Raw genomic sequence first — 21,711 nt, 5'->3', positions numbered from 1 at the left:
TCAACGATTATTTATTAATCTATGACAAAAACACAATGATTAGAAGTTTTCATCCTACAAAACTAGCATTTTTTTAATATTCCTTCCATCAGTTTTAACTTTTTCCAACTTATCAATTATTTTGGGTTTTCTTGGTACATTGAGGCATAATAAACCTTTTAGATTCTACTTTTTTTTTTTTTAATATTGTGTAACCTATCAAACTCTTATATATTTTCAATTTTTTTTTTTAAATTCGATTATTTTTACCAAATATTATATCCAATTTGTAACACACAGATCTTGTTCTTAAGCTGCCGAGCTGAATACACATAGCTTAAAGGGAGTAAATGTAACACCCGAACCCTCATAGGATTTCCTAAGAGGGAGAGAAGAGCTTGGAGATCAAGTTTTGGAATGGAAGAGTTAAATTAAGTACTTAGACTATGGCTTGGAGGAATAAAAATTCCAAGTGTTGGAGGCATAGTAGTTTGGAGTAGAAAATTGACTAAGGGTTTAAATTATGTTATGAGAATAAGAGTTGGATTCATAGCATAGGAGATGATGGAGAATTTTGGATGAGTTTAATGCATGGTGTAATAGAGAAAGCATGTTGAAATTGGCTAAGTGTTGTTACATTTACTTGGCTGAGCGGTTGAGTTGAGTTAAGGCGAGTTAAAGTGAGATGGGTAGTAGGTATCACAAAAGGGAGGTATTTGCCATCTTCATGCCTCTTTTCGGGGTCGAGAGGTGAGCTTGGGAGGGGGTGTGATATAATTCTTATATGATTTTTCTAAACTTTAGACCAATTTCTGTTTTCACAATTATATTAATTTTCTAAATTTCTAAATGAGTTTATAATGGAGGATTACATTTTAATTATAAATTTTGGAAAAGATTAAATTTTGCAAAAATAATTAAGTGATATGAAAAATATATATAATCTCATTATTAATCTACCCAATAATTCATCAATTTTAGTGTTAATTTGCTCGAGATTAATACTTAGATTTTATATATTTTTCATATCTTACCTATTTTTTTTTTAAAAAAATATTTTTCCAAAATTAAAAAATCAAAATACAAGATCTATCTAAAAATTTCATTTGGATAATTGATAATCGATTTGGAAATTAGAAATTGGGCTACAAATTTTTAAAAAAATATATAAGAATTGGATATAACATTTGGTAAAGATAACCGTTGGAGAAAATTTGAAAATATATAAGTTTTGGTATAAGGTTTTGATAGATTACATAATATTTGAAAATATTAGTAGAACCTCAGTGTTTAATATCCCGAGATACTCAAATCAATCGATAAGTTAGAAAAAGTTAATTTTTTTTTAACAACTAAATGGTCAATCTTGCCCAGATGGATAGAGAAAAATGTTTGAATGAATCTTAAAAAAATGGTGCTAGTTTTGTAAGATGAAAACTTCAACGTACGATTTCTGACAATTTTTCGTTTTTTTTTCTAGAAATACATTATAAGAAACTAAAGAATTACATCACGAGACATAAACAAAATATGTTGGGTTTATTTCACCTTTTTTGGTGAAAGCCCAAATCAAGGGCCATTAGGGCCAAATAATTCTTTTAAAACTTAATAACCCTTGCAGCCACCGTCTGTCTGAGTTTTTTATGCAAACCGAGAGTTTTAAACGGCAGAAGAAAATTAGATTTTTTTGGCATTCCGACCAGCAGCGTTTTTTAGCTATTTGGGGATCAATCCGTGGTTTGATTGAGCTGAAATTTTGACAGCGTGTTCTTGACACGATGGTCTTCAATCTGGACGGTGGAGATTTCGTTTGGAGCAACCTACAGTTAGATACCGTGGGTAATTGGTTGCCACTTCAAGTGAGAAGTTTCTAATTTTATTGTTCTCAATTTGTTGTTGTTTTGTTGCCAAGATTGTTATCTTGAGATATTTACTGTGTATGCCTCTAGTTGTGACTAGGGAAAACTCATTGTAACCCATTATCGATTATAGTAGAGATTTTGACTTCAGTTCGTGGTTTTTTACTCCTCACATTAAGGGGGGTTTTCCATGTTAAAATTGTCTGTGTCCTTACTTGATTATTATTGTTGTTGCTTAGTATTCTATTAGATTCACACAAGAGTGAGATAATTGATCTGAAGAATATAGTGTTTATCCCAACAAAGTGGTATCAGAGCATTGGTTAAGTTAATTGGGTTTACCTTGTGTTGAATATGGATACTAGTTCGGCTAAGATGGTTACCTTTAATGGATCAAATTATCAAGTTTGGAAAAGAAAGATGGAAGATATTTTATATGTGAATGATTTGCATCTTCTAGTTTTTTCTGAAGAGAAGCCTGATGATAAAACTGAAAAAGAATAGGAATTATGTCATAAGAAAGTGTGTGGGATTATGAGACTATGGGTAGAAGATAATTTTCTAAACCATATTGGTAAAGAAACTCATGCACTAACTATGAGGAACAAACTTGAGTCGCTATGTGCCCCTAAAATTGGTAATAATAAAATGTTTCTGATCAAACAAATGATGGCATTGAAGTATCAAGATGGAACACTCATGTTAGATCACTTGAATACATTCCAAGGTATCATTAATCAGCTATCTAGGATGAATATCAAGTTTAAGGATGAGATACATGGGTTATAGGTCCTTGGTACATTGCCAGACTCATGGGAGACATTTAGAACTTCCTTATTGAACTCAACCCCAAATGGTGTACTAAGTATAGACTTAGTAAAAAGTAGCATATTGAACGAGGAGATGAGAAGAAAGTCACAAGACTCTTCTTTACAATCAGATGTTCTTGTTACTGAAAGAAGGGGGGAGGAGTAAGAGTAAAGGTCTGACAGAGAAAGACAAAAGCAAAAGTAAATATGGCCGGTTTGCAAATGTTGAGTGCCATTATTATCATGTGATAGGGCATATAAAGAAGCATTGTCGAAAACTTAAAAGGGACAATAAAAATGATAAAAGCAAGGAAAAGAAGAATGACGATGGCAATGATGTAGACACAATTACTGTAGCCACCGGAGATTTTTACATCTCATTTGATGGTGATGTTATAAATCTTGCTACATAACAAAGTAGTTGGGTGATTGACAGTGGTGCCTCAATTCATGCTACATCAAAGAGGGATTTCTTTGCATTCTATACACCTGGTGATTTCGATAGTGTTAGGAGGGCAATGATGGATCAACAAAAGCAGTTGGCACCGAAGATGTACACTTGGAGAACAAGAATGGTTCTAAGCTGATTTTGAAGAATGTGAAGCACATTCCTGATATTCGCATGAATTTGATTTCTACAGGTAAGCTTGATGATGAAGGTTTCTGCAATACCTTCTATGATGGTAAATGGAAGCTTACTAAAGGCTCTATGGTGATAGATAATGGAGAGAAATATTCCTCACTATATTATATGGAGGCTAAAATCACTAATTGTGATATAAATACAGTGAATGAGAAGTTAGTGTTGAGCTTTGGCATAAAAGACTCAGTCACATGAGTGAGAAGGGTTTGAAGATTTTAGTCGAGAAAATTATCTTCCTGATATAAAGAGTGCACCCTTAAAAAGGTATCCTCATTGTTTGGCAGGAAAGTAGACTAGAGTTACTTTTAAGTTATCTTAGCATTCAAGAAAACCAAATGTACTAGATTTGATATATTCTGATGTGTGTGGTCCTATGAAAATAAAAACACTTGAAGGTGCATCATATTTTATGACGTTTATTGATGATCATTCAAGGAAACATGAGTTTATACCTTGAAGACTAAAGATCAGGTATTACAGGTGTTTAAACAGTTTCATGCCCTTGTTGAGAGACAAACTGGTAAAAGGTTGAAGTGTATTAGGACTGATAATAAAGGTGAGTATTGTGGATTTTTTTATGAGTACAACAAAAATCATGGTATTCGACATCAAAAGACACCTCCTAAGACTCCCCAGTTAAATGGCATAGCTGAGAGAATGAATAGAACACTAGTTAACAAAATGAGATGCTTGCTTTTAGAATCATAGTTATCACAATCGTTTTGGGGTGAAGTATTGAATACAATTGTACATATTTTGAATCTCACACCGAGTGTTCCTTTAAGATCAGAAGTTCCAAAAAGAATATGGTCAAATAAGGATATATCTTATGATCACTTGCATGTCTTTGGTTGTAAAGCTTTTGTTCATGTTCTTAAAGATGAGAGATCGAAGCTTGATGCAAAGACTAGACCATGTGTATTTCTTGGCTATGGCCAAGATGAGTAAGCTCATAAGAAGTCGAGATGTTGTGTTTGTTGAAAACCAAATGATACTAGACATTGAGAAGACAAATAAAACAGAGTCTGAGCATAATGAGGATCTGATTAATTTGAGTTCAGTTTCTTTGACACAACCTTCTACACAGATAATAAATGAGGTTTAGGATGATCAGATTGTTGAAACAGATGAGGGTTCTGAACAGGTTGAGGTAGATGATAGTATTCAGGAATAGTTTTCAGAAATAGAAGTTTCTACAGATGTTTTACTTAGGAGATCTATTAGAGATTGACATCTGCCAACAAGATACTCAGCTAATGAATATTTGTTATTGACTGATGGGAGAGAGCCTGAGAGTTATGAAGATGCCATAGAAGATGAGCACAAAAGAGAGTGGATTGATGCCATAAAAGATGAGATGAAGTCTTTACATGAAAACCACACTTTTGAGCTTGTGAAATTGCTTAAAGGAAAAATTGCACTGCAAAATAAGTGGATTTATAGAGTGAAACAGGAAGAACATACCTTAAATCTGCGTTACAAAGCGAGATTGGTTGTCAAAGGCTTCAGTCAGAAGAAAGGTGTCGATTTTGATGAAATTTTTGTTCAAGTTGTCAAGATGTCTTCTATACGTGTAGTTTTGGGTTTGGCAGCTAGTCTTGACTTAGAGGTTGAGTAGATGGATGTTAAAACTACATTTCTCCATCGGGACTTAGATAAAAAAATCTACATGGAACAACCAGAGGGTTTTGAGCAGAAAGGAAAAGAGCATTCGATGTGTAAATTGAAGAAAAATCTTTATGGGTTGAAATAGGCACCGAGGTAGTGGTATAAGAAGTTTGAGTCAGTTATAAGGGAGCACGACTACAAAAAAACTACTTTTGATCATTGTGTTTTTGTCTAGAAATTTTCTGATGATGATCTTTTTTGTATTATTGCTTTATGTTGATGACATTTTGATTGTTGACAAGAATGTTTCGAGAATTGATAGGTTAAAGAAATAATTGAGCAAATCCTTTTCCATGAAGGATTTGGGGCCAACAAAGAAAATTCTTGGAATTCAAATAGTTTGAGACAGAGCTTCCAAGAAGTTGTTTATGTTACAAGAGAAATACTTGGAGAAGGTGCTTGAGCATTGCGAAACCGGTCAGTTTTCATTTATCTAGTCACTTCAAACTAAGTAGCAAACAGAGTCCTTCTACAGATAAAGAGAAGGAAGATATGAGCAAAATCCCTTATGCTTTAGCAGTTGGGAGCTTGATGTATGCCATGGTATGTATTAGACCTAATATTGCTCACACCGTTGGTGTTGGTAGTCGTTTTATGTCCAATCCAGGAAAACAACATTGGGAGGCAATCAAGTGCATCACGAGATATTTGAGAAGTACTTCCAGTTTGAAGCTCACATTTGGAGGTGGAAAGCCAGTTCTTGTAGCTGGGTACATTGATTTAGATATGGCAGGAGATCTAGATAACAAAAAGTCTACTTCCGATTACCTAATGACATTTGTAGGTGGTGCAGTGTCTTGGCAGTCAAGGTTGCAAAAGTGTGTTGTACTTTCTACAACTGAAGTAGAGTATATTGCAGCAGCAGAGGCTTGTAAAGAGATGTTGTGGATGAAGCGTTTTATACAGGAGCTTGGCTTCAAGAAACAGAGATATGAGATATAATGTGATAATCAAAGTGTTATTCATCTTGGTAAGAATGCTACATTTCATTCTAGAACAAAGCATATATATGTGAGGTATCACTGGATGTGAGATTCTTTGAATGATGAATTGTTTGAGCTTGAGAAGATACATATTAATCACAATGGATCTGATATGTTGACGAAGAATCTACCAAGAGAGAAGCTTGAGTTTTGTTGTTCCACTGCGAGAATCACAAGTTCCTCCACAAAGTGAAATAGGGGGAGATTTATTGAATTTATTTCACCTTTATTGGTGAAAGCCCAAATTAAGGCCTAAGAACCATTAGGGCCAAATAATTCTTTTAAAACTTAATAACCCTTCCAGCCGCCGTTTATGTGAGTTTTTTTACGCAAATCGAGAATTTAAATAACAAAAGAAAATTAGATTTTTTGGCATTCCAACCAGCAACGTTATTTAGTCATTTGGGAATCGATCCGTGGTCCGATTGAGCTAAAATTTTGACAGCGTATTCTTGACACGAGGGTCTTCAATTTGGACAGTGGAGATTTCATTTGGAGCTACCTACAGTCAGATACTGTAGGTAATTGGTTGCCACTTCAAGTGAGACGTTTCTAATTTTATTCTTCTCAATTTGTTACTGTTTTGTTACCAAGATTATTATCTTGAGATATTTATTGTGTATGCCTCTAGTTGTGATTAGAGAGAACTCATTGTAACCCATTATTGATTATAGTGGAGATTTTGACTTCGGTCCGTGGTTTTTTACTCCTCACATTGAGGGGGGGAGGGAGAGGGGTTTCCACGTTAAAATTGTCTATGTCCTTACTTGATTATTATTGTTGTTACTAATTAATTAGTATTATATTAGATTCACACAAGAATGGAATAATTGATCCGAAGAATATAGTGTTTATCCCAACAAAATAAATCACTCAAGATAAATGGAGAACAATGTAAGAAAATTTCACTTGTTCAAGGCCCATCAATGCCACTGGGCCTCTGACTTAGAACGTTGTGAGACTAATGAACAGGAAAAGAGAAATATTCCCCAAAACCTATGCCATGTCTTTAATCTCTTCAATAGAGAAGGCCTTGAATTGGGGGTACATTTACTACTAGGTCCTCAACAAGCCATCACAAATCGCCTGCACCTTTAGAACTTCGACCTCTCTATAAATAGAAATGTATTGCAAACCAACAAGACGACACGCCCTAGGTGATCTTGAACACCAATCCTAGACCCTTAAAATGAGTGGTGGGGGTTCCAGAGGCATAAGAATTCAACTTCCAAATGTGTCTCAGTGGAGGAATCTAGTCAATGGACTCATTTGAAGGACTAGAAGCTAAAAACCTTTGAAACTGCATTTCCACCAACATCTACACCAATATCCAAATACTCATGCTAATGTTTGTCAATACTGAGGCTTGTGGATTCAAAATTCATCACAAGTCCCTAAAACAACAACTTCTTCTGGGCCTTTCAAATTTGCCAAGATATGATAATAACTTTGTTTATCTCTTGCATCGAGCATCTCTCTAAAATCCAATATCAATGGTCTTGGTTACTCCATGCCGTCCTAACATCACAAAGAATATCGACGTTATTAATGAGCAATTTAGACCATATATCTCTTATAACTTGACATTTTCATAACAAATGAGATGATGATTCTACATGTTTCCTACGAAAAATACACCACAGATCAATATAAATTTCTTCTCTCTTTAGTAGGAAGAAGACGAAATATTTTCCAACAATATATCGTAGCCTTGGGGAAACTAGTATATATCTCTACACTGCGATAGAGTAATTTGACTAATAGTCTCTGCATCGTCATTGAGGAAACTAGTATATATCATCTCCTCATTCCATCTCCCATCATGAATAAGAAGACATGCCACCTTTGGTCGCTGCAAATGGCTAGGGACAAGGATTGGATGTCTACTACCCTTCCTAAAGATCTAGATCTAGAGGTCACACATAAAGTTGAATTGTTTTGTGATCTCCTACTCGCCATCAATATCCTTTCTCAAACAGGCGCTATAAAGTACTTCTCTATGCATGGGATGTTACAAACGTTTTAATTTAAGAAAAATGAAATAAGTCAATCCCACGGAATATTATACTTATACATATTAAATTTTAATTTTTTAAAAGATTTTAAAATCTAGATATACTTGACACCTTAGACACTTACATATATAAAAAAAGAAAAACACTAAAAACATTGGATTCTAAAAATAATTTTAGAAACAAGTCTGTGATCTGTTTAGAATCAAAAAACAAAATGGGATACTATTCCTAAATTTTGTGAAGTGTATAAAAAGGGATTTTAAACTAAAAATTTGAATCCAATTAAATAAAGACGCCGATTGAAACAGAAAACCCTAACTCTCTGTTGCCGATCTAAAGCCCTAATTCCAAAGTCTCATCTCCTCCTCCAAATTCCTGAAAATCCTGCGTCTCTGCTTCCTTAATCTTCGTACAAAAAATGGTACTCTCTCTTTCTCTTCTCTTTCTGTTTGATATTGAGTGCAACTTTATGTATTTGTGATGTAAATTGGCAGACTGCAGAAAAAGTAAACCCGAAGGCCTACCCTTTGGCTGACGCCCAACTTACAATCACCATTCTTGATCTTGTTCAACAAGCTACTAACTACAAGCAAATCAAGAAGGGTGCCAATGAAGGTAGACCTCTCTTCATTCTACAGTTCCATAACACACGAATGAGATTTGTTTCTATTCTGTATGTTCTGTGAAATGATTCTGTATTCTGTGTGATTTTTTCCAGCAACCAAGACGCTTAACAGAGGTATATCTGAGTTCGTTGTAATGGCTGCAGACACCGAGCCCCTTGAAATCCTCCTCCATCTTCCTCTGTTAGCAGAGGATAAGGTACTCTTCAATCCTCCTCAAGAGAGAAGATTTTGTTTTTGTTTTGTATCTTTATGCTTGTTCTGCTTGATTTTGTTTTCTGGGTTTTGAGGCTACATGTACCAAGATAAGGGTGTGAAAAATTAACTGATGTCCTTGTTCTTGACCTGCCAAAGAGGCTGTAGCTAAATCAGATTTGAGAAGTTAACTGGCCGGTTGTTGTTCTCTGTCAATAAATCTGCTTACCGAACTTCTTACATTTTTCTTACCTTTCCTTAATAAGATCAAAGATGTTTATTTACCTTTAAATGACTAATTAAAGAAACATTGCAAGAATGGGAGGAGAGTATAACTGCATGGACGTTTGCCTTTTCTGAAATTTTTGTCTTCTTTCAGACAAGCTGCACTTGTTTTTCAGTAGTTTGCATCTACTGTTGTCCATATCTGTCATGATGTAGATCAGTAGATTGACTGACTCCTTCAACTGTGATCCGCAGCCCTCCCCTAGTCTCTCTAATTGACATACCCCAATAAACTGCTCTAGGCCTTTTTATTTGGAAGCTTCTTAGTGGTGCTCATTTTTTGGTAGCTTCTCATCTTTTGTGTTTGGTGTACGTATATATATATATATATATGAAAAATGTTATCAAGTATTCCAATAATTGCATTGCAACCTCCAAAAGCCAAAGACCACTCCTCAGTATAGCTTACAACCCCCTCCCAATTTGTGTTTACAAAAGTGGGTTATAATTTAAAAATGTATCAATAGAGATGTCTATTCTTTTTTTTTTTTTTGGTTTTTGTTTAATGGTTCACTTGGCATTTTATCCTCAATTATTTTAATACATAATGAATTGGGATAAGAAAACTTTCCCCACAATTGAAGTTTAGTTGGAAGTAGTTAGCCTTTCTTCTGATTGGTTATCCAGTCCTAGTTTCCTGCCAGGAGACTGACTTTGAACATTGCTTCAGTATGCTACTTTTAGTATAAAAATAGGACTGTCAAAATCAGGTTATTGGGTGTTCCCATTCAACAATTTGATGGCTGTTTCATAGTAACGATGGAAGTAGTGTTCTATTTGATTTTGCAGAATGTGCCCTATGTGTTTGTCCCGTCTAAGCAAGCACTTGGCCGAGCTTGTGGAGTTACAAGGCCTGTTATAGCTTGTTCTGTGACCACAAACGAAGGAAGCCAATTGAAGTCGCAAATACAACAACTCAAGGTAACTGATTGACACCAGTAAATTTCTCCCTTCTTTTCTAAATGACCCTCCTGGTAACATGTTATGGCCGTTCTTTTTGATATTTAGGATGCGATTGAGAAGCTCCTGATTTGAAGATGTAGGCAATTGTGATTTCGGTATGATGGGCTTCTTGGTTCATAGTGGTCGCTCCCTTAGAGGCTTTGACTGATGAGTGGAGGAATATGTAACAAACACTACAGTTTTCTTTTCCAAAAGATACGATTTATTTAAAAATGATAACGATCCTTCATTCCGATTGCCATATCTTGATGTTACTTATCAGTTAGCCATTTTGTTTCTTTTAGTAAGATTTGGTTAGATATTTGACAAAATCATTTGGATTTTTAGAAGTATTTCGAACCACGAATATGAATGAATGAGAGTCTATCATTATCGCAATCTGCTTTGGTGTGGATTTGTTAAGGATAGACACTAAAAGTCGTTTTGGTAAACAATTTGAAAATAGAAACTTGAAAAGAGTGTTGATTTTCATATTTTTAGATATGAAACGACGGTTTGAAATGTGCATAAAACTAGTTGATTTACTAATTATTAAGTTGAATATAAGTTATTATTAATTAATTTATGATTTTTTTATGTATATTTATTATTTTCATATAGTTTAGTATACATTACATACTACATATTTTTGGAACACTATACTAATTAACTCTTTTAATTTAATGGAAAATTATTTCACATGGCCAAAAATATTTACAAATTATAAGAAAATTTCAGAATCTATTAATATCTATCATTGATATATTCTAAACTTTTCTTATATTTTGTAAATATTTTGATTTATTTTCTATATTTGAAAATAGCTCACTACTCTTGAATAGAAAGAATGTCTCCTCCTAAGAGGATTAGTAAAAAAGAAAACTCCAATATCGTGACATGACATTGCAACTAAGAATTAAAATATTTGTCGACAAATCAGTGTATTCTTTAAAAGGGAGGATTCGATATCAATATTAAGGATTAATTATTATTTTTAATATATATATTTTTTAATAAATACATGTAAGACAAAAAACTATGAGTTCTAATATGAATATAAATAAAATTTATATAGTCATGTGTTAACAATCAAAATATTTATAGTTTGAATTATTTGTAAATAAAAAAATAATGTATATAAATATTAATAATATTTGTAATTTAATTTAGAAGTAAAAACAACTTGATATTACATATTTTATGGTAATTAAATTATGTTCATGAACGATATATTTGATATTTTAATCTATGATTGCAACCGACGATGTATCATTTTCATTTATTTGTTTGATATATTTTAAAGATTCCCATTTGATCTAATAGTAGAAAGATGAAATATCTAGAAATTAATGTAATCTAAGTGAATGGGAGGTTAAAGAAACTATAAGCATTAATGATTTTGTTTTTCAAGGAAAACAAACAACAAACCTTGAAGGACACAAATTATCCTTGTCAAGGACAAGATTAAACAGCCAGTGTAGAAGAATTCTAGTCCATCCCTGAGAATCCTTTTGAGATTGTTTGGTTTAAGATTTTAAAGATGTCCAAGAATTAAGTATATATGAAAATAAGGATGATTGTGTTTGGATGTACATGAGAATGTTATAAATATTTTATGGTAACAAATTAACTTTGTATTTTATTTATAAAATTAATCACGGACACCTCCATAAATTTTTGATAGATTTAATTGATTAACAATAAATTCAATTCAAAATTTTGAGCAAAAAATAATTATTTAACTATGAAATAATAATATTAATTAAAATTATTAATTACAAATATTTTTAAAATGAGTAATTTATAATTAAAGTTACTTGATTACATAATTTGATGTATCGATTTGGTGAATTTATATAAATATGATGTATTAATTAATTAAACAATCAAAATCAGTTTAAAAAATAAATATAACATTTTGTGATTAAAAAATAATGAATTATAATTAATCAATGATAAACTAATTATAATTATTAAAAAATAATCTCATAAAATATTAATCATAATGATAATTAACTATACATATAATTTACTAATGAATTAATAGTATTAATGCATCGGTTCTTTACAGTTTATTATATAATTAATTAATTAATTTATGAATCTGGAGTAGTTAAATTCAAATATTATAATTTAAAATTTAATATAATTTTCTAAATTATAAAATCCATATATTAATTAATTTTAATAATATAAAATAAAAGGATAAATTCATGAGGGGCACTAAAAAAACCACACTTTTTGATGGGTATTATCCATGGGTATAAGGAATACATGAGAATAACTTATTTCCATGCCCAAATCATCAAAAGTTGTACCAAACAAAAAATGTGTATTTCTTACCCATTCCCACCTTTATTCCCATCTCAACTCCCTCAATCCAAACGCCCCCTTTGTGTTCACCACCCATCTACTTTAACTACTTTTAAGTATTTGATAAAATTGATTATTAATAATTCGTTGGAATTACTTTCTTAATCACATGTTCATTTTCACCGTTTTTTAAAATTTATTCCCTACTAGCTTTCGTGTCACATCCCCTTCCGAACTTTTCCTCATTCACCCGAAAGATGGCATGAAAATAACAGATACCACTCTTTTGTGATGCCTAATAGCCATTCAACCTTTCATATTGAGCAATTTTATATAGACATAACAATTAGTGGAAAATAATTGTTTGTTACAACTAATACTGTTTTACAGAATTTCGTTTATGCTCCCTAAGTTTACTCCCTTTCGGGGGTGTATCAAGGAAATTCACAAGTTGAGAATGTGTTCAAAGACTCTAGACTAAGTCTAAACTGAAGGAAATTGAACACGAGGATTTCCATGAGCAGCGGAAGGATCATTCCAAATTACAATCGTATATGAACTTTACAATTACAATCACAAATGGAAACATATGGTTATGCTAAAATACAGAAATTACAACATACTATACAAAAGATCAAGAACAAGAGTAACACACTTTTGTAGACTCATCTTCGAGTTCCTTGATCACGAATGCTCGATCACAGCAATACAGATCCACCCGAATGCTCGTCCAACATGACCGCTACACAGCACGAACACCGCGCACTCGAACAAAGAGATCACCTAGGTCACGAATGCCCCGAACACCATGAACGGCGTCCATAGAACCTCGATAATGTCGAGTTGAGTATGACACCACCAAGAAGGTTACCTTGGAATTCTCAGTATGAGAATCCAGAGGGTGGGTTCTATGTGGACTTGGATTGAGGCAAAAAATGGAGGAACTACAATCGTGTAAACGATTGAACAAGTGGGAGATGGAAAAACCTATCGTATAGGTCGATGCCTAATCATTTAGGAAAAGCTATGCGATCGCCTAGCAAAAGCTATGCGATCGTTTAGCTCATCGCTTAGTTGAGTATCTATCACCTAATAACACTTAATGATCGTTGTCGCTTAGTAAATCTTATTTACTTGACAACTTCCCGTGAGAATTTTCTGAGATTGGAAATCTCAAAACCACATTTTTACAAATCTTACTAAAATTAGGAAAACATTTTTTTTTTAACTCACGGTTACCATGAAAATACCAATAACCTCCCACTCAATTGGTTATTAGAGAAAAAGAGATAATTATCCAATTATTAATAATATTATGAATATAGATGATAACCAACTTATCATACTATATTTATAACCTATAGTTTTAATATTTCATCTCATGAAACATATAAACCATAGTTCTTTTTTTATTCCATGGTACTTAATGTAAATCTCATTTACATTAATCCTTCACTTCATGTATCTCATACACCATACTGATCATATCATATATAATCGAATTACCTCTTGTCAATTTGAACATTTCAAATCAACACCAAGAACTGATCCTCAAATTGAATCCATTGAACTACTAAGGGGACCTTATGAACCTATAGCTTGAAGCTCCAATGGTACGTGAATAACTGACTAAACTCTTTAGTCACGGGATCCACCATCCGTTAATTGCCAGGCACTCCACTAAAGATCGACAATTGAACTCTTCTTACCACAGATATAGTATGTGTTCATCTTAACCAATCAACAGTGCGACAACCCTTCACAGATCGCTCGTAAGTATAGCTTGGCCAATAACCGTTATGCCCCTATAGTTACATCTAACTCCTTAAGTACCATTGAATCCTCTAATGAACATAAGTCATAGTCCTACTATAACTGAGTTCTCTCTTCTAAGGAGAAGCTGTGGCCACTATGTTCAAGCCTCAGAATCAGCCCTTAAAGGAGCAATCTCTCTACTTACCCCTGCTTTGGGGAAGAAGTGAATTTCATCTAGTGTATTGAGTTCCCAGCTCCCAAATCAGATAAGTTCCCAAAAAGGTAGGCATGTTGAGTTGACAATCTGGCCACTCTCACTCATACTAATCAAAGGACCGCGCGCCCTCAAAAGTAAGAGTTCCCAAAACACTCAGGATTGAGATCGTGTCACCTATGGTTGTTTAGGTGAGATGTAAGTCTCTAGTATCAACGGTGTTATATATAGAGTCTAGTTATCTCGTGGTTCGGTCTTATACAAACTCTTTGTATAGGACATTCCCGTTCGCATATCTCCACATAAATGGTCAGGATCTACCATCTGTAGACGTTTACAACACTTGCAAACCTCTACAAGGCGGGCTGTATCCGTAGTGTTAAAGGATCAGATATCCCACCTTAATCCTTATACTATAAACCTATTTAGGTTATCATTTAAGGCATGATCCACTTGTATATCTCATATACATGCTTAATTAAGTTTACATAAGATAATCATGGAGCTTTGTTTATTGGATATGAGTAAATGCCAAAATGACATAACAGTTATTTTATTCATAAAACAATGTGTATCATTATAAGCAACGAGACTCCGGGAGAATTAGGACACCAATCTCAACAATCTCCCACTTGTCCTAATGCCTCGGGAGACTAATGTACAATACAATATAAATATGTACAATATACAATAAACTAGGACCTACCCAGTATCATGTCCCACTTGCCCTAGACAAGGTGCCACATGTCTCGTAGACCCAGACTCTCCAGGTGACCCTCGAACACTTTAGCTGTGAGAATCTTTGGAAAGGGATCAACAACGTTGTGCTTCGATGCGATCTTCGTAACTATCACATCACCGTGATGCACAATCTCCCTGATTAAGTGGTATTTTCGCTCTATATGCTTACCCCGACGATGACTTTGAGGCTCTTTTAAATTTTCCACAGCCCTGCTGTTATCACAATAAAGAGTGATAGGCAAATCCATATTTGGAACAACTTCCAAATCTGAAAGGAATTTCGTCAGCCAAACAGCCTTCTTAGCTACTTCACAAGTGGCTACGTATTCGACTTCCATAGTGGAGTCTGCGATGCATCTTTGCTTGATGCTTTGCCACACTATAGCCTCTTCATTCAGAGTGAAAACTGACCCCGATGTCGATTTGCGAGAATCTCTATCGGTCTAAAGGTTAGAGTTCGTGTATCCTATAAGCATCAGATCCTTATCTCCATACACGAGCATGTAGTCCCTCGTGCTCCAAAGATACTTGAGGATCGTCTTGACTGCCGTCCAGTGATCAAATCCTGGATTGAACTGATATCGACTGACAATGCCTACTGCATAACAAATGTCGGGTATGGTACACAACATTGCATACATCAAGCTTCCTACAACTGAAGCATAGGGAATCCGTCTCATCTCCTCAACTTCTTGAGGTGTCTTAGGACATTGATCCTTAGACAAAACGATTCCATGCCTGAAGGGTAACAAACCTTTCTTGGGATCTTGCATCCTATACCTGATCAACATTTGATCGATGTATGATGCTTGAGACAGGGCTAACCGTTTGTTCTTGATCCTGAATGATTTGGATCTCTAGAACATACTGTGCCTCACCCAAATCTTTCATTTGAAATTAGGCAGCTAGCAATTTCTTAATGTCAGTCAGATACCCTACATCATTCCCAATGAGTAAGATATCATCCACATACAGTACTAGGAAAGCTACTAAGCTGTTGATGATCTTCTTGTAAACACAAGGCTCATCAAATCCTGGATTGAACTGATATCGACTGACAATGCCTACTGCATAACAAATGTCGGGTATGGTACACAACATTGCATACATCAAGCTTCCTACAACTGAAGCATAGGGAATCCGTCTCATCTCCTCAACTTCTTGAGGTGTCTTAGGACATTGATCCTTAGACAAAACGATTCCATGCCTGAAGGGTAACAAACCTTTCTTGGGATCTTGCATCCTATACCTGATCAACATTTGATCGATGTATGATGCTTGAGACAGGGCTAACCGTTTGTTCTTGATCCTGAATGATTTGGATCTCTAGAACATACTGTGCCTCACCCAAATCTTTCATTTGAAATTAGGCAGCTAGCAATTTCTTAATGTCAGTCAGATACCCTACATCATTCCCAATGAGTAAGATATCATCCACATACAGTACTAGGAAAGCTACTAAGCTGTTGATGATCTTCTTGTAAACACAAGGCTCATCAACGTTTTGATCAAAGCCAAACGACTTGACCGTAGTGTCAAATATGATGTTCCAAGATCTAGATGCTTATTTCAGCCCATAAATGGACCTATTAAGCTTGCAAAATTTTTGCTCTTGATTTGGAACTATGAACCCCTCTGATTGAGTCATACAAATGGTATTCTCAAGATTACCATTAAGAAAGGCAGTCTTGACGTCCATTTGCCATATTTCATAATCATAAAATGTGGCTATGGATAGGAAAATCCTAATAGACTTGAGCATGACAACAAGTGAGAAAGTTTCCTCATAGTCAACTCAATCAACCTCGGTATAACCCTTTGCCACGAGTCGAGCCTTAAAGATTTGCACCTTTCCATCCACACCTCTCTTTCACTTATAGATCTGCTTACACCCAATAGGTCTTACCCCATCAGGTGGATCAACAAGCTCCCAGACGTTATTGAAGTACATAGACTCCATTTCTTGGTTCATGGCTTTAATCCATTCATCCTTGTCAACATCCTCCATTGCTTTCTTAAAAGACAACGGATCCTCAACCCTATCATTCGAAATGACGTTTTGGGCTTCAGTCAAACCCATGTAGCGATCTGGTGGGTTCATAACCCTCCCACTACGTCGAGACAGTCTCAACTCTTGAGTTGGTTGGCTAGATGTACCGACCTCAACAAGTCTTGTTGATCTGTCGGCCTGTTCAACAACTCTTGTTGAACCCTTAGCAGTCTCAATCCCACTAGAAATCTCACGCAAAACGAGCTTACTTCGTGGCTTATGATCCCGAATGTGGCCTTCTTCCAAGAAGATAGCATTTGTAGAAACAAACAGTTTGTTCTTACTTGGATCATAGCCTCTAGTTTCCTTGGAGTGGCCTACAAAGAGGCAAACCTTCGAACCCGGTTCTAACTTCTTTGGGCTAGTCACGACCACATGTGCTAGACAGTCCTAAATCTTGAAGTGGCGTAAACTACCTTTTTGGCCTCTTCACAACTCAAAGGTGTTTCAGAAACACTTTTCGAGGAAACGTTGTTCAGAATATAGCATGCAATCTCCAATTCAAAACCCCAAAACGAGTCTGGAAGATGAGCATAACTCATCATAGACCGAACCATGTCCAACAAGGTTCTGTTTTTCCTTTCTAATACACCATTCTGTTGAGGTGTACCAGGGGCCGAGAGTTGGGACGCAATCCCATGTTCTATAATATAGTTCTGGAATTGGAGGTCCATACACTCTCTACCACGATCAGATCGTAGTGTTTTTATCTTCTTACCCAACAAGTTTTCAACTTCAGCCTTATACTCCTTGAACTTGTCAAGGGCTTCAGACTTACGTTGCATTAGGTAGAGATACCTGTATCTTGAATAATCATCTATGAAAGAGATGAAATATTCATACCCACCCTAAGCCCTAACATTCATCAGACCACAGAGGTTTGAATGTACAAGCTCCAAGGTTTCCTTGGCTTTGTAACCTTTTCCAGTAAAAGGTTGTTTGGTCATCTTGCCTTTGAGGCATGATTCACATACCGACAAGGAGTTTTCTTCTAAACTCTTTAGAAGTCCACTTTTCACCAACTTCTCAATCCTATTGAAGTTGATGTGACCTAACTATAGATGCCAATGATGGACGTTTTCCTTAGGAGAAACCTTTGGTTTTTTAGCTGTTGTTGCCGTACTGAACATTTTAGTGTTAAACAAGGCTTTTATGACTAACGACCTTAGTATATATAAGTTACTTTCCATTGAACCATAATCAATCTTTGTTCCATTCTTGAAAATAAACACTTTATTCTAAAAAAAGGAGATGGTGTACCCTTGTTCAATGAGACAAGAAATTGAGATTAAGTTCCTCTTAATATGAAGAACTACAGAAACATTATCCAGTAACAGATAACGTTTCTTGTCAACAAATAACTTCAGCCTCCCTACAGCAACAGCTGAAACAACCTCACCAGTACCGATTCATAAAGTCATCTCTCCTTGTGGCAACGTTTTCCAGGAACTGAATCCTTGGTAAGAGGAACTGACATGATTAGTAGCACCCGAATCTAAGATCCAGACAGAATCATCATTCTCTACCAAATACGTCTCCAAGATTAATAAATCAGATTTACTGTCTTTCCCCCTCTTTTAGAGAGTAGTGGGATAGGTGTCAGAACAACGGACACTACTGGTTTTGTCATCCATCCCTTTATGTTCGAAAACTAAGAACTGATGTTCAAACAAATCTTGCAACGAGTCCATGATCTCGCATGCAATGACCATGTTCTCAACCCTTTTGGCCAAAATATCAGGTATGTTAGCCAAAATATGAAGTCGAGCCAACCACATTTCATATGCATTATGAACACTTCGCGGTGCATCAAGGATCGAGACTTAAGGACATTCCTCAACCATGAAAAATTCGAGGTCGTTTACCACGAAATATGTTTCAGACGATTCTTTCCACTGTATGTATACGATCATATTAAAAGCATTAAACAAAAATACTAACGAGTTGCTGAAAAGAAAACACATTGACCTACATTAGGTTTTAAGAAAATACCCATTGTAAAACAAAAAACATCAAATTAGGTTTTAGCAAAACTAATATGAATCCCATGTGACATTGAGTTTCGCAATGACGCTTCAAAGGTTTAGGGCAAAAGCCGCCGAAGGGAGGCCAATTATCCTTCCTTTGAATTGAGAAGTTCTCAACCAGTCATTAATACCAAAACAACTTTTGCTCCTATAACGACTAACCATCATTGATTTGGCCAGGAGATCATTAACTTACTTAACAATCTTTCGTAAGTGTGACCTACCATTTTAGGCCCTAGAGATCCGCCCCAAGCAGCCAATCCGAAGGGAAAAAATCCGATTGGGGCAAAACCTAAACCGACCCTATCCATTTATGGAGTTCACCTTGATCTTGAACGACTGTACAAAACCCATCCGAAGGGGGACGCTCTCAGGGCGCCACGAAGGAGTATAGAATGATCTCACGGTGTGAACCAATGACAGAGACCATTGGACGTGTTGACACACACCCTTCACCCACTTACTATAAACACTCTCTCCATCCACCTTGATATTGACTCATGCAAACACCATCCGAAGGAGGATGCTCCCAGGGCACCACGAGGCCAAGCATGAATCTCACAGTGTGAACATTCAGAGATAAACGTGAGTGGAATCATAAACATATAAGATACATCTCTTCCTCCTACTGAGTATTTTATAACCTAGGGTTTAGTTTACTTAGAAAAAGCATGGCTAAGGATTTTAACGAAGTGACTTTTAGTTTGTCCAAGAGTAACTTTTACCTTGGATAGTTAAACAACTTTTAATCATCATCCATTAAACTCTTTAACGGAGTCTTTGACCACCTTTCCAGATAGGTTCTCAGGTAGGGGTGTTCCGTTTCCATCCGCTTAAGAATCCCAGCCTAGTCAGAACCCATCTTAGATAAAAAGTCCCTTATTGATAGATTTAAAACAAATTTAATCTTTTATACCAATCAATTTAATCCTATTAAACAAATTTTAAAAGTTAAATCTAGGTTACTAAACTCTTTATAACCATTTGAACTTAGGTCTATCTCAATTCAATTTCAAAACCCTTTTATAAAACTTGAGTTCACCTTAAGTCCGCATGAATTTCTTTCTTATTGATTTTAGTTCTAATTTCCTTTATAACACTTATAAACAGAAACAACCAAAACCACAATGCAAAGATAAGACATGCAAAGCATTCATAACGATTATAAACAGTCTAAGTGTCATGCTCAATGCATTGGTCATTCATTGCTACTTCTTTTATATAACACTTATACAAAAAAGCAATGAAACAAGCATAATATGCTTCCATTCACACTTAGACTATAACACTTATAATAAAAGGATGATGCATGAATATGCTCACTGCATGCAAAATATAACTATTATATTTTATGATGCATGCACATGCTTTCATGTAATTTCTTCATGCAATATTATTACATTTATAATACATGATGCATGAACAATTTCACAACCTAAGGTGGGTTTTAAACTATATGTCAAACACTTTGCCATATAAACACCATACATCACATGTATAATAAACAAATGTTGATGAACCGGGTAAAATTGCCTTAAAACCACAAAATTAAAGCTAACTATTAAAAAAACAAGGAGTCTCCGGTTCAAATAGGCGAACCGGGTCTTGAATTGCTCGGGCGAAGTAACGCGTCTCCAACTAGACGAAAGAACAAACACTTCGCTCTAATGCTTAACAACGCTCCCAGAGCTAAACGATCGTGTACCTTTTACTAAGTGATGAAGCCCGAGGTACGCAATCGCCTAACGCGTTCCGCACAACGCCAGCCTTACGCGATCGTCTAAACGACTACGATGCGACAAAGCACCATCGCTTAAACGATCATTTAGTGAGCGCCTTCGTATCGTATACCGCGCGATCGTGTAGGTAGTAACTAAGCGATGAAGCAAGCTAACTAACGATCGTCTAGCGCACACCTTTTACTAAATGATGAGCATCATATGCTCCCACTACAATCGTCTACCTCCAGCACCTTTGCGATCAGGCAACCAATGCTACACGATAAAGTAAATGGTTTACCCCATCGTTTAGCATGGTTTAGTAAATACTACAAGATCGTATAGAAAAATCTACATGATTGCTTAGATAAATCCCAACGATCGTTTACCTTAGGCTACACGATGCTACCAACTCTTGGTTTTCTTCCTTGTTGAGAACCGCATTTTCATGCTTCGAAACTTCATCACGAACGACTCGACTAACTCAAACTCTTTGAATTACAGACTTGATAGCATGTTAATTATGCCCAAAACATAGGGGGCCTTACAAATTAACACTTTGTAATTGAAGAAAGCTTTAAACAAAGACAATTAAACATGAAAACATTCATCAACTCTATCCATAAATACACTTAACAATTAAACACAAATGCAGAAAACTCACCATGACTGTAAAAGAAGTTCAAAACAAAATTGAAATTTGGAATATCAGAACATCCTAACTCTGATACCAATTGAAGGAAATCAAACACAAGGATTTCAATGAGCAGCAGAAGGATCATTCCAAATTACAATCGTATATGAACTTTACAATTACAATCACAAATGGAAACATACGGTTATGCTAAAATACAAAAATTACAACATTCTATACAAAAGATCAAGGACAAGA

General features: G+C 35.2%; 1 protein-coding gene and 1 non-coding gene across 2 annotated transcripts; both read left to right on the top strand.

Annotated features, from left to right (window-relative positions):
• The first annotated feature begins 8,079 nt into the window (after nt 1-8,079).
• LOC150037758 (uncharacterized) lies at nt 8,080-10,263 on the top strand. The gene is made up of 5 exons (XM_090311335.1): nt 8,080-8,377; nt 8,451-8,571; nt 8,675-8,778; nt 9,849-9,980; nt 10,068-10,263. The coding sequence occupies exons 1-5, from the start codon at nt 8,375-8,377 to the stop codon at nt 10,092-10,094; spliced, it is 387 nt and encodes a 128-aa protein (XP_090167461.1). The 5' UTR covers nt 8,080-8,374; the 3' UTR covers nt 10,095-10,263.
• LOC150037759 (small nucleolar RNA snoR109) lies at nt 8,934-9,019 on the top strand. The gene has a single exon (XR_016528056.1). It is a non-coding gene; the product is annotated as a small nucleolar RNA snoR109 (small nucleolar RNA).
• Nucleotides 10,264-21,711: the final 11,448 nt, after the last annotated feature.

Source organism: Benincasa hispida, chromosome 2 (genome assembly GCF_027475165.1).
Source record: "Benincasa hispida cultivar pf3 chromosome 2, pf3_genome.v1.1, whole genome shotgun sequence".
Taxonomy (NCBI): domain Eukaryota; kingdom Viridiplantae; phylum Streptophyta; class Magnoliopsida; order Cucurbitales; family Cucurbitaceae; genus Benincasa; species Benincasa hispida.
This window is presented reverse-complemented; position numbering and strand designations above follow the sequence as displayed.